The 17,090-nt window shown below is 37.5% G+C and overlaps 2 protein-coding genes across 2 annotated transcripts; both read right to left on the bottom strand.

Annotated features, from left to right (window-relative positions):
- Nucleotides 1-398: 398 nt before the first annotated feature.
- Nucleotides 399-9,744, bottom strand: LOC114533891 (kinase suppressor of Ras 2-like). The gene is made up of 18 exons (XM_028555517.1): nucleotides 8,836-9,744; nucleotides 8,695-8,724; nucleotides 8,538-8,588; nucleotides 5,529-5,654; nucleotides 5,063-5,149; nucleotides 4,844-4,908; nucleotides 3,322-3,921; nucleotides 3,130-3,202; nucleotides 2,823-2,847; nucleotides 2,634-2,719; nucleotides 2,475-2,553; nucleotides 2,282-2,370; nucleotides 2,115-2,211; nucleotides 1,837-1,961; nucleotides 1,592-1,732; nucleotides 1,359-1,488; nucleotides 1,183-1,266; nucleotides 399-845 (listed from the first exon to the last, which is right to left on the bottom strand). Exons 4-18 carry the CDS (start codon nucleotides 5,552-5,554, stop codon nucleotides 762-764), a joined length of 1,791 nt encoding a protein of 596 aa, XP_028411318.1. The 5' UTR covers nucleotides 5,555-5,654; nucleotides 8,538-8,588; nucleotides 8,695-8,724; nucleotides 8,836-9,744; the 3' UTR covers nucleotides 399-761.
- Nucleotides 9,745-9,842: 98 nt separating this feature from the next.
- LOC114533894 (CREB-regulated transcription coactivator 1-like) lies at nucleotides 9,843-17,074 on the bottom strand. The gene is made up of 9 exons (XM_028555520.1): nucleotides 15,086-17,074; nucleotides 14,918-15,010; nucleotides 14,705-14,815; nucleotides 14,164-14,237; nucleotides 12,860-12,906; nucleotides 12,714-12,754; nucleotides 12,462-12,508; nucleotides 11,307-12,171; nucleotides 9,843-11,156 (listed from the first exon to the last, which is right to left on the bottom strand). Exons 1-9 carry the CDS (start codon nucleotides 15,197-15,199, stop codon nucleotides 11,145-11,147), a joined length of 1,404 nt encoding a protein of 467 aa, XP_028411321.1. The 5' UTR covers nucleotides 15,200-17,074; the 3' UTR covers nucleotides 9,843-11,144.
- Nucleotides 17,075-17,090: the final 16 nt, after the last annotated feature.

Raw genomic sequence — 17,090 nt, 5'->3', positions numbered from 1 at the left:
GCAAAATTGTTACAATTGGTTTTCTACAGAGTAACATTGAGTTATTATTACACGTAAGAGACGATCCTTGAAAGACATCTGGGAAGAACAGTTTAGAACTGATAGAGCTATCAAGTGTCAATAAAATAGTAACACTGGATCAATAAGAGATGATCCTTACTGGCTCTAGGAAAGAACAGTTTAGAACTGATAGAACTATCCAGTATAAATAAAGTTAATTTAGTTTAGATTTCCTCTTATAGTAACGCTGGATCATTAAGAGATGATCCTTACTAAACCTCTAGGAAGAAAAGTTCAGAACAGATAGTTTAGGTTTCCTCCTGTAATAACACTTGATCAATAAGAGATGCTCCTTTCTGGAACTGTGACACGGAGAAACACAGAATACGTAACCCTTAGCCTTTATTTTTTCCATAATTTTGTACAAATTAAATTGCCCCTTCGTATCTAGTGCTGATAATACCATTTTACAGAAATTCCCCACCCTAAAATATGTACATCAAATTTTCAAACTAATAAATTAAATTGCTAGAAATTCACAACTACAAAATTATTCATCTCTTAGAGCTACGATAAGTTAAAAAAGCTGAAATTCTAAACTATTTTATTACTTTATACATTCAAACTACTGTATAAATAAAATATACCATCTCATCTAATAAGCAAATTGACTCCCGAAGCATAAACCATTTCCGCCAATATTCACCACTACCTAAATTCATCTATTTTATACATCTTAATAAATACTATATACTTTTAAATTAGATTCTTTTCATGGGACAATGATATTGCATATTCTCTGGCTCTGAAATGCTGTGTCGACGAGAGATACAACTCGGGGGTAACTGCAAAAGAAATTAGAGGACATGGATATTTTCGTAATCTTGCCGGAGTGTCTTAGTTAAGGCCTATTTAGCCTACACAAGAAGTTGAATGCAAAAGAGTTCCTATGCCACAATCTTCAATCAATTTTGTTCAGGTTAGAATTTAAAGTGTCACATTTATACGTGTGTTCATACGTTCACATACGCCAGAGTACGAATAGCAAACGACAAAACGCGTAGTGTAAATGGCCTTTAGGCTAATTCTATTGTTAATACTTCCCATATGACTTTAAGTATCCGATTTTTTGGGTTGAGAAAGCTTTATGAACAATTTAACGGTTACTGTTCAAATACGTACATTTCTCTGCTTCAAAACATGAGTTATATGAACAAAGCCTGGTCTTTGAATGGGGTCATGTGACCAGCAAGTCTTGATCAAATCCTAAATACATCAGCAATCATTAAGTGGATGTTTTTCCTGATGAACACTGAACGCATTACTAGCTAGGTTTACTTTTGTTTACAGATAATCACCTTTACAGAATCCGGACCTTTCACTTTTGATAACGAGTGAGGAAGACCTTTTCCAATCATCCAAATAACTGTCTCAGGACAAAGATTTGCAAAGGGCCATTTATCCGTCAGAATCTCGTACATTACGGTGCTAGATTATAAAAAGCAAGTGAATCTCTATAGAATTCATAAACCTTTCAGCAAAATCGCCCGTAAGGCTGTACTTAGTAGGCTGGTAGTTCATATATACCTACCCATAAGCGTATATGTCCATTTTTCTCGTCCTAATTGTGGTATCCATGATACGACCTGACACAAGATCAACGTTCACCTTTGAAATGACTTCTGGAGCGAGATACGTGAGATGACCCTGAGGCACGCTACTGTAGCCTTCCCTGAACGGTTTTAGGAAAAGAAAACACTTTAGAATGTTTGTTACCGTTGCAATGTATAACAGCAATAAGCAATGATTTATATAATTGAAATTACAATGAATTACCTCTTTACTTGATGGTGTAAGCAAGTGTAATCGTTGATGCAAAGTTTCACTTTTGACTCAAGGAAAATGTTCATAGTTCGTAGACACGGCACAGTGATGCATTTTGCATGGAGATAACTCATTCCCTTAAAGAAGAAAAAACGCAGGTCAAATGATTGGCCCCTGTTTTTCTGCGTCTGTTCTCATGCATTGTTCTGAGTCTCTTTTTAACTAAATAGATTGAACTAACATCTTCTTGCTCACAGTCCTCCTAAACTTGGAAAGGAATGAAGCCATACCTGGGCAACCTGCAACATAATGTTCAATCGTGTCGCCATTGACCATCGTGATTCTTGGCAGTGAAGATGATTGTGAATTGAAAGACACTTTCTCAAACTAAGAAAGAGGATTTATAGAAAGTTCAGCATTCCCAGGTTAAAATAAAGAAACAATTTCATAAACTAACCTTACAACTACAGCAAGATTTGGTGGCTCAAGACAGGCTCCCATGAATAACATAACATTTTCGTGTCTTATCATACTCAAGAGGAAGATCTTAACAAAGAAAAAGAAAAACTTAATTCTTCGAAAGATAAATAAACCATTGAATGACGAAGATCCAATTGATAATCCCATTGACTAGCGGATACAGGAATTACCTCTTTCCTAAATTCTTCAACCTCCTCTCTTTGCGAAGCTCTTCGCGTGTGGATCATGACGTCGCCATGCCAACGACCTCTGAGGAATGAAAATGAGGAAGAATTAACCGATTCCACAGCATATAAACAAAAATCTCAAATCGTACACGCTGTAGCTACCTATAAACAGGTCCATTTGGTCCCACGCCAACTTTTGTATCGATTTCTAAATCTGAGAATCGTATCTCAAGGTCTTTAAGGGATTTCTAAATTGAGAAACGTTCCCATGATATTGACGTGAAAAAATTGTAAGAAAAAACGATGTTTTGATTTTACTTTAAGATATATTAAGTTTGAATCTTAACTTACTTTTAAACCAGGTCTTATTTTCAAGCTGAAAAAAATAAGCAACAATTAACTTGGTTGCACAGTTATTGGGATCATGCAGAGTCTTGCATGCACGAACCCTGTGTCGCGAGAATTTCAGTATAAAATTTAAGACTGCAGTCGGACTGCACCTCAAGCTGTGATAAACAATTTAGCGTTCTAGCAGATGGTCCTCGAGATTTGACAGTTTCAAGAGAGCTGCTAACTTTTGACATACAATGAAGAATAACATCGAATGATCGATTGTCGATGATTTCAAAATAACCGGTTCGGATTTGTTGTAATTTACCTTTCAAGTCGTTCATTTCCATCCCACTCTCCGGAAGACTCATCGTCACTTTCCAGAAAGAAAACCGGACTTCCTGGAAACATAGAAACGTATGAGTTCGCCTTTACATCTCAGTTTGAAGAGACGCCTGATATCAAGTTGAAACGTACACGAATCTGCTTGAAGTTGGTTCAGGAATGGGGTAAAGCATACCTCTCACAGGTGAGTTAGAGGGATGTCTGTCCCCTCCTCCACAGACCAAAAGCTCTTCCCCTCTCTCTTCGTTATAACCGACTTGAACCTGGGATCCAAACCTCCCCCGGAGACCGCATTCCTCTCTCAACGTTTCAAACTGATCCGGAGTTGGCGACCGACTTCGCTGCGATCCAGTGCCTGCTGAAGAAGCACATGATTGGTTGACAGATGAGTACCCAGATGAAAGCGCTGATTGAGGATGAAGGCTTGAGCCTTGAGTGGAATTGTATAGAAGTCGTGAACGATTTAGAACCGATCTTTGCCAACTTTGTTCTAAATTATCATAAGAGGCGCAAACATCCTCGGCAGATATATGAAATTCTCTTCCACACACATAGTTCGTCAAATTGATCGGGGATTGAATTAGATTCGCATTTCCAGTGTTCAAACGCGAGGAATCTCGCATGTTTTTAACAGAGTATGCATGCTGTGGTCCAAATTTCCATTTCAACGTGGGCACGACTCGCATAGCGTCCATATTTTGTTCATTGAGTCTGCGTTCGTTTTTCACGCCTCCAAAACTTCGTTTCAGAAAGGATGACTTGGATTTCCGCGTGTCTGAGAGTGAAAAAAATCATGTTGAGTTAAGAATCGTCTGGAAACTTGAAGCAATGAGATAGCAGATGGGGTAGGATAACAAAGGGATACCAGAGGTACTAGAAGGGATTACAGAGAGAGACCCGAGCGTCGGGTTTACTAGACAGAGGTCCACTTCACCTTTCCTTCAGGGAAAGAATATATACTTGGGTCAGGTGCATTTCCCAGGACATGAGTACTCCACTGGACGTCTCCACTTTATACAAGCAAGCGTTAGCACAACTAACTTTTAATTAGAAACTCGCTAGTTTGTTAACGTGGGATAAATGAGCTGGCGATATTGCGGATATACAAAAGACACTAGTACTTTAAAATATCTTGAAAAATCTAATTACGTACAAGGGAGCAGTGTTAGCTTTACAACAATAGATATTTTTAGTAAAAAAAAAAAGTCAAGCTGTATCCGAAGTGAAAACATATCAATTTCAAACTTCTAGATTTTTCCTTCCTCGTACGTAAAGTTTGGGCTACTTTGCTTTGCATGCAATCCCTGTCATTTTAGGTTTATAGATGCAAACACCTTTACCCGGTTTTGTCTTAAGATTTAAGAAAGGGTACAATTGAATTATCGGTTGTTGGAGCTCTTCTTACATCGTGACAAATTCGCAGCTTAGCTGTCCGCTATAAGCGTTTAATTGATCAGATTGTCATGAACCCTATTGATATAACCGTTATGTTTTGTCGTTTATATACAAGTAAACAATACATTTTCATAGAATTGTATCTTGAAGATGGGCAAGAGCCCGAGTTCAATTTTTTCACCGAGCCTTTTTTTTTCGCACGCTTTGCTGAAAATCCTGGGCAAATTATAGACTATATGCACATGTATAAATTTTTAATTGCAACTCTTTTCGTGTGGCATAACATTGGGTATACTACTTACGCCTTGAAGAACAGGGGTAGCAATTTTGAGACGTTGTTAGGGAACAGCTTTTGTGGCATTTTATTCTACAAAATATTAACAAAGTTACGCGTAAAACAGAAGCACCAGTCTTCGCTCAATTATTCCATACTTCGAATTAGTTGAAGCGACCGCAGACTAATATCAGTTCGAAAGATCAACAGCTAAAATTCACAAACAAACACTCCCGCAAAAACCTACCGACAATTTCGACAGCGCAGACCGAAGAACCGAATGATTTTCAAGCAATGATTGCATCGCTTTCGACATAGCAAAACTTTCGTGAAACTAAACGGAGAAAAAATGATAAAATCTTGAATGAGCTATATATATTAGTTTACATAAGAAACTCTAGTTACAGGTGCATATGAGCGTATATGCATAATGGGGCCAAGATTTTGCACAAGATCTATTTAAGTTTTGCTAAAAATGAAACTACACCAAGACACACGAAATTGATCTATTTTGCAGCAACATCTTATTTCAAACCATGCTGCTTCAACTGGATATTCATCCGTTGCGCAATTGTTGCTAAATCGTCGCGCAAGACGTGTGCAAGTCAAGTTTGCAAACCGTCTATAGCATGCAAAAATACAAGATTTGAAATATGGTTTTTGATCGCCGTTTTAAAGTCGTGCTAACAAAATAACTTGAAATACAAGCATACCCGTGTGACTTTAGTTCCACTTCCATAATCTATTTTCCATCGGAAACGTTTTGAAATAATTTCATCTCCTAATTGTTGCTGTTCCGTGGATAAATCGTTCTCAAACGCAGTTCTATTTCGCTTTAACTACAGTAAACAAAGAGAGAGGGAGAGCAGGACGTTATTCCTTTCATCCGATTGGCTAAGATTTTGCATAGAGTAACTACAGCTGTCCAGCAACGACCAATGAGAGACGAGTACCAAATAAGATGCGTACAGACGTAATTGTGTTAATAATATGGGCACTTGTCGTAGAAAATGGAATGGATTGTCGGTAACCTTGGACGCCAGCGATATGACCTTGAAAAGTTCTCCAGGGTACACCTATATCAAGGATTCATTTATCTTCGCCTTCCCAGAACTCAGTTATCTATACTCATACTAAATAGCGACAAAAAGTTTCCTCTTATATCCAGCACTAATATGAGTACTTTAGCCTTACAACCTTTATCAGTCTAAAATGTCCTGTCTAAAGGTCCGTCCATGGTAAAAATAATTTCAAAATTATTGACTCAGTTTTACTGCAGAAGGAAACCTAAACTAAACTAACTTTATTTATACTGGATAGCTCTATCAGTTCTAAACTGTTCTTCCGAAAGGTCCAGTAAGGATCATCTCTTATTGATCCAGTGTTACTACAGGAGGAAACTTAAACTAAACTAACTTTATTTATACTGGATAGCTCTATCAGTACTAAACTGTTCTTCCTAGAGGTCCAGTTAGGATCATATCTTATTGATCCAGTGTTACTACAGGAGGAAACCTAAACGTAAACTAACTTTACTGAATTATTATTTAATACTCGTCTTATTAATTCTGTATGAACCTTAGGCTTAGCTGTTCTTTCCAGAAATCCAGGAGGCTCAAGTAGTCATGTAAAAAACTTCTGCTTGATAGCAGAGTTTGGGATTTTACGTCCATTATTGAACAAAATATGTTAAGTACAGATTTTTGACACCTTTGATTACCAAGGAAACGCGTATCAATTGCGTGGCAGTTGCTTGCGTGATACGAGAGATATGTCCAAACGTGACCTACACATTAAGAGTATTGAAGCTGGGCAACACAATAGAAAATTTGCAAGATATTGTATCATTTAATGCAGTATTTTAGGGGAGGAAAAAGTGAGCAAGGATTATACGTTGTCATGCAGCGCCTTTTATAGCTTATGCAGTCTGCATGCATGTGTCGTGTCTCTGACGTACAAACGTTTAGCATAGTGCATTTGCAAAAAAACACACATCATATTGAGCGTGGAGATGCACTCGTGAATTAAAACCACGACAGGGATTCAAGTCATGTAATCCAACATAAAGTGGCAATAATATTAAGAGCCATTAGAACGATAACGTTTAGTTTTCATCCTTGTAAAATCATTAAATACTCTAATATCGTCCCTTAGCTCTCGACAACCGTTGAACCACTTGAGCCGTTTACCCCACGCACAAAACAAATAATACCGGTAGAATAAATGAAAAAAACTTATAGAAAAGCCAGTGTTTGGTTATATAATTATCCTTATATATTCCTTATATATTGTCCATGCTTTATTGCTTTCCCGAAACTAGATTTTAAATACTGATTTGTGTTATCAATAAACTTTAGCGTCAACGCGAACTGACTAACTGTGCTTGCATGCTAACATAAGCTTTATTTATATCGAGTAGAATGAATTTACAAGGAGCTCATATGCCGTGCATTTTTGTTAGAGGAAATCGATTTATCTGGATTAAGAAAAGATTTTCCGAACTAAATATAGAAAATATAAGACAGAAATAAATTACATACATTATAAAATCGACATTAATACTGATATAACGTGAAATTAATTGCATGAAGATATTTTGGTATCTCCGTAGTTTCCTTTTTTGAAGCGGCTTATCTTGTCAACAACTACACACTAGAGAATTTCACTGTTTCTCCTAACTAAAACCATGGAGCAAAGACTCTGACTCGGTGGCTGAACAACACTATACAGAAATCCTTTTAGTCATAAGACAACTATATCATAACTCCTATCACAACTCAAGTGATGCTAGCCGCTGACCCCCTCTGGCTATGCAAAGAAACAGCTGTTTGCCAAATGAATAAAATCAATATTATAACAAAGAAAGTTTTAATCGGTCTGCGTTATCAAGAAGCGTTGCTTTCATTTCTACAAAAGACTCATAATCTATCATTGAACTCGGCATAAATGCAGCTCAGCGCATGCCTAATTGAAGGCATTTTAAGGAGAATTGGGTGGGGTTGGGTTGGGTTTGGAGGGACGGTTTCTTGGGGGAAGGGGCATCTCGTATGGAGTGTGATATATTCTGATTGTCGACCTGATGTCAAGAAATGACGATGTAAGTTAGAACTTAGAGACACAGGGGGAGCTGTCTCTGCTTGTCTTGAGCGAGCAATACACTTATATCTTCATGAATCTTTAATCAAACGAACATGAAGGACGTTCACCCAGGAGTTTGAAATTGCAAAGGAACTGTTCCCAGGACTGCTGCCAAATGCGATACCGCCCTTCTGGCTCAGATCGTCTGGGATTTTGTTAATGTAGGTAAGCGTGATAGCTACCAACGTCATGTCTATAGCTTGAGAGATATATTGCGACACATGTGACATACATGTCTTCCAAAAATATATCAAGTCGTTACGGATGTCAACAGTTGTAGCAATTTTGAAATCATTCGGATATTGGCACGTGAGATCAGAACAATGCCTAACCGCCTAAATCATCGATCGATACTACATTCAAACTATGTTGTAACAAAACCTTATAAGCTATTCTTACACTACCATACAGTACACTACAACCACCTTAATCATGATACTAACACCACAAAGATAATGAAAGCTTTCATTTCTCGGGAGACGCATCAAAGAGTTTATTGAACTCCTACGAACTGTTTCAATTTAGAAATATACACAAGTAACGTCATTTTTTTCTACGTCGTTTATAACTTTAATTTCACTCACCAATCGCCAAAGATTATTTGAAACTGTTCGTTTATTCGCCGTCTGTAGAATCTTTAGGAAAGGAAGCAACGGTTTATTCAAAATCAACCGAGTAAACTTATCGAAGACATGCACTGAGCATAATCGAAACCAATAAGTTTCGCAATAATCCTTTTACCTTTTAAACTGTTTCAGCTTGATATTCTTGCTGTAATTACAGAGAGTTATAGATATGTCAGATGGTTGGCTTCAAGGATGTTAACTGATGAAGAAGTAAATAAATCCGATTAAAGATTCACATTATCTACTAAACACGAACCCATCAATCCAAAGACTAGTCATAGCTATAACCAAACTCTTTCATTTGATGTGCTCTTTAAAATTCAGCCAAGCACGACAACTTCCCACGAAATGATGAAATAACGCCACGAGAAAGCAATATCGTTAATCCAGGTGTTGAAATTCCTAGACAAAACAATGTACTCCTCTTTCCTACCATGGGAACACTATACTGCCTTTAGTCACCGAGGAAAATACAAAATTAGCCCATTGTTTCTGCCATGAGGAAGATTTAATTGCAACGTCGTTAAACACAAAAGGATATCGTTTTGTGGCAGTTTTCAACAATTGTCGTTGAAATTGGTGCAACGTTGACGGAGACCTAGCACTGATGATTTTGAGGAATGCGAGATGATAAAAGCGCTAAGAACTACTGGCAAAGTAAGGCTGCGGTGTTGTAGATCGTTTGGCACAATGCTGAACAGCAAGGACTATATAAGTGATTAGGAGACTTTTAACTGTCAATTCAGTCTAATGCAGCCATTTGGAACAACTATCTTTCCACTGTTCAGGAAGAATCGACTTTGAATTCGTCATAGATTAAACATAGCATGCTACAAAGAACAATCAATTCTTTTCTTGTGACAAGTGTTGTATAATGTTCATTTCATGTCATGTTTTGGTTATATTGGACCAGCTGGAGCACTAACGAAGCCATTGGCACAGATCATGATTGCGTGCGCCTTACAAGGACTGCGAACCCTCTATATATAATATGGTCGTTACAAACAGGGGAACTCTGCTTTGGTGAAAACAAATCCCCTAAGGATCGCTCGCCCACATAGTAATTGGCTTTATTCTTAGCCGACAAGCTCTGTTCTCAAGGAAACTCTAGTTTAGTTACCCTGAAGGCATCAAGGATTTCTTAAGTGCCAGATTTTACAACTAAAACAAGAATAGAGGATTTTTTGCGCACGAGAAAGGGGTCCATTTGACGAATGTATATCAGTTCAGTATATCACCCCGGGCATAAACAAAAACATCGTGGAAATGTTACTAGCATATATTTATTTTATCGTACATGGTGTATGTGTAATATCAACAACTAACCCAGTATATTTGCAGTTCTTTCTTTTCATGCAATATATCCATCCAGTATAGCAAAGCGTCTCAACATGGAGGATCTCAAAAGGACCTCCGAACCACGATAACTTAATCCAAAAGGCCTGACAGGCAGGAATTAGATTAGGTTATCATGGTTGAAATATCAAAGTTAGAGTACCCTCAGGGTGATCAAGTCCGTAAGGCACGTTCCTAGCGTTTAGTAACTGGCTACGTTTTGTGTGGGCGACCTGAAAAATAAAAACTTCGGTGTTTTACCCCCCTGAAGTTCCCTGTCTGAAATTCAAAGGCATACGGAAAACTAGCGTGGATCTTTTGGACTAAATCTTATATTTTTCAGGTGCTCGAGGCTTCTCTGAAAACCCACGACAGTAACGTAGATATAGTATAGTCAATAATCAAGTTATTAATACCCTTGTGGAGTATACTTCTCAAGGTCGAGCAATGTCAATTGGATCAAAATTTTAGAATGAAATTGCAGTGGAATCGTAACTGATATGAACGACTGGAGTAAGACTTAGTTACCAAAGACCTTCGCAACTCAGCACTACCTAAAACACCACAGCTCTGATAGCATTGATTCAATTTAAAACTTTGCAGAAAGTTAGTTGAGTAAAAACGTTGTGGTGTGCAGTGAAATAGTCAACTTCATATGCATTTATATTTTAGGCATCGTGAGTTCTGAAGGTCTTTTGTATTTAAGAATCGCTTCCACTGATGTCTGGGGAATTCTTGAGTAATTTGCTACACTGGACCTAATTAACTCTTAATTGGCCGTAACTATCAGCAACCATATTATACATAATTATAAGCACCGGTAATATCAATTATTTAACACATTTATATGTCTACGAAAAATTGTCATACTCTGTGGTCATAGCAACCCATTTACTATGCATTAAAACTCTATCTTAAAAAATCTCTATTTCAACGTTCCGCGTCACCAAAACTCGCGCCAACGGATGACATCATCAGACTGACGTAACTTTAAGACGTCATAGGATATGACATCATGAATGATGATATCACAAGATATGACCTCACCAAGGCTGATACAAACATCATTGATCAAAGCTGGTTCTTTTTGAAGAAACCGAGAAAGTAGTGGGCCGTGATACTAACCCTTGTAAACAAATCAGTGACAGCTATCATCTCTATATTTGTACCATCATGCTCTAGTTGTGGCATCACATGCTCTAAATGTACAGAGTTTAGCCATAGATGTGTTCAACGCATGAGCTGTAAAAAGAGATGAATGAAAGAGAACATTTAGGAAATGTTTTCAAACAGTTTAACGCAGGTTGTAGCGTAGAGTTTTACGAGAATGAAGTTCATTGCAAGAAGCGTAATCGGATCATCGTTCATATGCCTCAAATAAAACCACCATACCTGCTGTTGGTTGCCCTCAAGTCGAAACTGTCTTTCAACCTCTGGTTTTGCGACATCTTCGGATTCCCCCGTCAAAACTCGAATATCTTGTAGATCAAGTGGCTCTAACGAGAGTCCTGGTCCGAACTCTCCTGCATTCGGTTCCATTCCTGGATAACCTTGCATACCAGCGTCGATACCGCCACTGATGCTAATAGCATTTCCAATGTCTGCAGCTAAACTGTTCTGTTCGCTGCTTTCCACTGGGCCAAAATAATCCTGAAACCTTTGACGGACGTTTTCCATCGCAGTTGGGTTCGTCGTTAGCATGTTTAGGAACGTGTTTGGTGACTGAGGGGGTACACCTGGACCCATTTGACCGTTAGTAGTGGCACTAACTGGCTTCATATTCTCTGCAATGGTCGCCATTTGCTCCAGCTGTTGCTGAAGACTTCCGCTGCCTAATTGCCCTGGGTATTGCAAGTATCCCGGGCCATTGGCAAGCGGTGACATTGGTGCTTGGTACATTGGTGCAACGGTTGGTGAAGTGGGATCACCAGCAGTGCCAGATGGTGACTGAAACATGAAGCCACCCCCGGGCATGTGGAGATGATCCAGGTTGGTCGGGGGGTGGTGACGGTAGACCTGACGTTTGCAGCTGGATCCAGTTGTGTTTCTTCGTGGTTGTCTATTCATAAAAACATTGCCAGAATTACCAGAGGAAAAGTTCTGTTGATTGTACGGTTGTTGCTGCTGGTCATCCTGATCGATTGACACAGACAACGGCGAGGGAATGTGAAGGTTGGAAAGGTCAGGCAATGAGCCATTGTTAGTGGAGGAATAGTTGAATGATTGTTGCTGTTGACTGTTGTTGGGAATATCAAATCTAGACAAAAGAATGATAGATGATATATTGATGATATATGGGTTGAAAACACAGGGGTTTCACCCTCCGATCAGGCAGAATTCAGTTGATGATACTTCAGGAATTTGTACTCAATAATCGGGAAACTTTTCCTGAAGTCATTGGTGTGTTTCCCATGTTCTTTCTTACAACAGTAAGCTGCAGATAACTGCAGACCAGCTTTATGCCATAGTGATAAGCAATATTCAAATAGAACTCATGTGACTCTGTTATGATGTAATGAGATATAGGCACTAATATAATTTCCTTACTTCATTTCTTCAATTTCATTATCTTTGGGAGCAAGGAAACTGCCAACCTAAAGAAAAATTATTCACAATTACCTTTACTAATATACCATCTAGCAATCCACAAACTTGCAGAAATTAAATCCTGACCAAAGTATGGATGTTTATTAGTTTTATTAAACATATCTATCTAGGAATACATTGTATTAAGTCCTGACAACTTCATTGCAGTATACTCCAAATAGACTGTGGCAAAATTAATGATTGAACACTTACCTCTCTTGTGCTATCAGGTGATGTACTCATCTTTCTATTACCTACAAAATATTAACACATTATCAAACAAAATACCACTATTCCTATACACTTATACAGCCACTGTACATAATAACATCATTATAATTTATTGACATAGAACTCACCATTTGGATTTGTCAAGTTATGATAGATTGATGAATCTGAACTTGTCCTGGAACAACAGATCATAAGAAAAACATTATTAAAATGATGCAGTCAGATGAAACAGATGTAATATCAAAGAGCTGGATTTAAGAAGGGGTGTTCACAATATAATATTTTCCAGGAAGAGACTCGACTTAATTTTGAAACATGTCTAATTGTTGACTAATGTTAAGTGGCTGAGCTACCCTATAACATCTACGGTTGCTTTCTCATAAAACTGAATGCAAAACTGCAATATGTTGGTCAAAGAAGTTCATCTTTAGATACAATCAAAGGCTACTTTTTTAGGTATGCAACGAAATATTTCTGTGGGTATTTACCACAAAAATAAGCATTTTTTGTAATTGATAGTTATTGGGGGATGACATGCAGCTGAGGACATATCTGACACTTGTCATTGAGTTCAACATTTGCAAATAATCTGCAGCCTTGCAGAATACAGGTAGAGGGCTACATCCACAGTTTTAACCAACAAAAAGGCCTGGGGCATTGCAATTCAAGCAGATCGCTTTGCATAAACACAACAGCTGACAGGAAAAAGCAATGTAATCATCCATATCTTTGTAGGATATATCATTTTGTCCATGTCCAACTAAACTGTGAAACGAAATGGCAATTTTACTTCTGAATCAAGTGGTTCAATTTGAAATAAAAAGTGTTATAAACGTACAGCCCGTAAAATAACGCTAGCATACTATAAATAACATTTTAATAGCATTATACAGTACACACTTGGTCACGCTAAACAAACAATGTCTAATTCACCATCTTAGAACACAATATCGAAGTAAAAACGCGTTGATTTTGAATCGAAATGTAAGAAATAGATAACTAAGAAGACATACTTTAGGTTTAAACGGCAATAACGCATCCTTTTGTGCCATTAATTATGAATAACTTGCACTCTTGTAAAATCGAAATACATAACAACACATGGAAATGGTTTGATGCGAATATATGATCAGTTTAACGTTTACAAAAACACTAACTTGATTAACACTCAAATTTTGCCGTCCTAGAAAAAGCTCAAATTGCTGCATTCTTCAACAGATTGAGGAGGGAAGCAATGCAACAGACAAAATCAAATTCTAGGGTGTATTTCATAGTATTTTACAGGATAATTAAAAGAACACGGGGCCACATAAATGAACAGAAGATAAAACGACTCCTATTCTTTGAAAGTCCCGTGTAATTCCGGAAAAATTAATCAGAGAACACTAACGTTAAAATATCTTGCGAAGTCGAGAAATAAATTGCAACAAACCTTCGCCAGTTCGCATCCATTTGAGGTGGCGATAAATATGGACTGAAATGATGATAAGGCGCTGCCGTATCCATGTGAAAAACGTTAAGAAAAACACATTGAATAATGACATAAAATTGCTCTAAACGCGTGTAAATGTTGCATGAGGATGATCGAGTTAAGTATTTGTAGGTTTACTTGGCGTGACAAATATTAAGTCCATCAAAACTGCACGAGAAGACTTAAATTCCCCCAATATCGTGTATAGCGCTTCATATCGTCTGTCACTCGACTTTACGCTATCCTCTGATGAAATTTCCTTCGATTATAATACAAGCTTTTAAAGATGATCTAGTGGATATATCTTAGGGGCTTTCCGTTGTATTTTTATATCAAGAATCACCATCACGAGCGAGGGAAGCAAATACGATTAAAACAGCAGTGTGTTGCGTTCAATAAATCAGTCATTCATGACTGAGGTCCTGACGTGTGTGTGAAATTGCGCCCAACTATAAAATATACAGTACAAAAAGGTCTATTATTATTCACGAAAAAAGGATATATTATGCCGTCGATTTGAAGTCATAAGTCTATTTCTAGGATGGTATGGTCGGTCTTTAATCGGCTGTTGGATATCCATATTCTGTCTCACTGCTAAATCATTGATATTTTCCTGCAAAGGCGAATTATTCGGCATGTGTAAAGATGGACATGAACTGCATGTATTAGCTGTGTTAAAACACGAACAAATAAACACAGGTTCTCTCCTACTTACGTGTCTGGCACTTTGACTCTGAGCTAAGTTAAAATCGGGCAAAGAGCCGCCGTATCTTCCACGAGTTTGCCTTTGGTTAATATGTGCCTTCGCCTAAATAGATAGATAACAAAACGAGTCGGTTGAAATCATTCTACCGACCATAACACGCAGAAAAACGCCACTCACGTTGACGAAAGACATTTCTTCCATAATCTTCTCGAATTCCTTCGTTTCTTGAGCTTGTCTCAGCTTATGCTGAGCAATTTTCTCCTCGAATTTTCGAGGATTGTTCGCAGCCATTTTCAAAACACTTCGATGTACACTTTAGAAGTTCTTTCGCCGTAATAGCAACATTGCAGCCCAGGAGCGCCGGGGGGTCTGGTGCGAACCAATCAGAACGGGCCTTGGAAAAAGAAATAACATTCGACAAAAATACTTTATTTTTCTCAATTTATTTAATTTAACCCGTGAAATATTTTTTTGGCAAAGAGATTATCGGAACTAGCTTAAATACTCCTATTACTGTCCGAGAATATTCTTATTATATGCGCTTGTATATATTTTAAACAGTAATATAAATAGACTCCACAAATTAATTTGCGACATTTTCATGATTGTTCTAAATTCTAATGAATTAAAAATGCGTTCTAATAATCTATTAGCAACATCTCTATGCAGTTGAAATTTGAAATTAAGGGAAAGGCTATGTTTACATTACATTTGTAAAAAAACTAAATATTTGCATGATTAAAATAACCGACCGCAATGATCATGACTAGCGCAATTTTAACAATTCTAAATAAACAGAAAAATCTAAAAATAATTAGCAATAAAAAAATGCGATCGAAACAACGGTTTTGTGATTGAAACAACGGTTATAACGTACTGGCTTTATACAGATAACATTACCGTTTATAGCAAACGATTTACACAACAATCGCACACAATACTGGCTTCCTGCGCTTGTCGGAAACAAAAAAGGTTTATATGGCGCAACTGCCGTAGGAAAGGAAACAAAACAACAAGAAAATGAAACGAAAGATCTTTTAGATTTCATCGTAGTTCTGATGCCAGCCATGGCACCATATTCGGTAGAGAACTACACACGTAGGATAAACTGAACACTCTTGTAAATGACATAAATCCTATTAAGTTCACAAAGTATATTTCTCGCTATAAAACACGATAATGCATCTTCCTCTCGCAACCAAATATCAGTCGAATATGGCATTGTTTACATCGTGAGAATGCCGACCTATAACTACGGGTGATATACTGAGGATAAATTGAATATGGCTTGTGAAAAAAGGTGATTTTAATACATCACCATTGAACACCAATAGCGTAAATCAAAAATGGTGAATTTCTATGCCCGGATCATTCACAAGATAAGGCATAACATTGCGCTTTGAAACTGAAGTGGCCATCTGGTTCCTGTCATCTACTAGAGTTGACAAAAGAGGTTTCAGTTTTACTACAATGCTTCGTGCAGTTCTCTGCAGGATTTTCATACGCAAATGCTACGTATTAGCTGATGCAAATTAAATTAAAAAAACCCTACAATGACGTGAGATTCAGAAACTCGTGATGTAGACAAAGCCGAAAGAACCATACGTTTGGTACAATTGTTTACAACAAAAACCAAAATTCGTCAAGATTGGTACTACCGTGACGTAAGACCAGCGTATGACGTCACTGAAACAATCCCACGAAATTCTTGAGACACATTTCTACGTCTATGTTGGTACGAAAACCGGATGATAAAGTTCCGGTTCCTAAAGTATTAATATTTAAAAACGGGGAAGTACGTTAAAGTTATTGCAGTTTTTATCAAACCATGACGCGTGTTATATACGCCATAAAATATATTCAAAAAATAACAATTTTTACAAGCGAGGCAAACTGAAACGTTTTGGTGAAACTTCACTGATTTGGGATGATAACAATTTAATGCATTGTCAACCGACTTCCATCTCAATTCCTCCATGCAATGTCATGAATAAATCATTTTATGAGGATTTGTTTACAACCCATAATACAAACACAGTACTTACGTACGGACAACCGTATTAAAACCGCAAGGATAGTTTATCTCAAATTAGTTGAAGCACTTACTATTCAAATAGTGTATCTAATATACTGTGCACTATATGCAAATATCGACCACAAAAGAAGAAATGCTTCCAAGATA

Source organism: Dendronephthya gigantea, unplaced genomic scaffold (genome assembly GCF_004324835.1).
Source record: "Dendronephthya gigantea isolate DGI-Jeju-01 unplaced genomic scaffold, DenGig_1.0 000095F, whole genome shotgun sequence".
Classification (NCBI taxonomy): domain Eukaryota; kingdom Metazoa; phylum Cnidaria; class Anthozoa; order Malacalcyonacea; family Nephtheidae; genus Dendronephthya; species Dendronephthya gigantea.
This window is presented reverse-complemented; position numbering and strand designations above follow the sequence as displayed.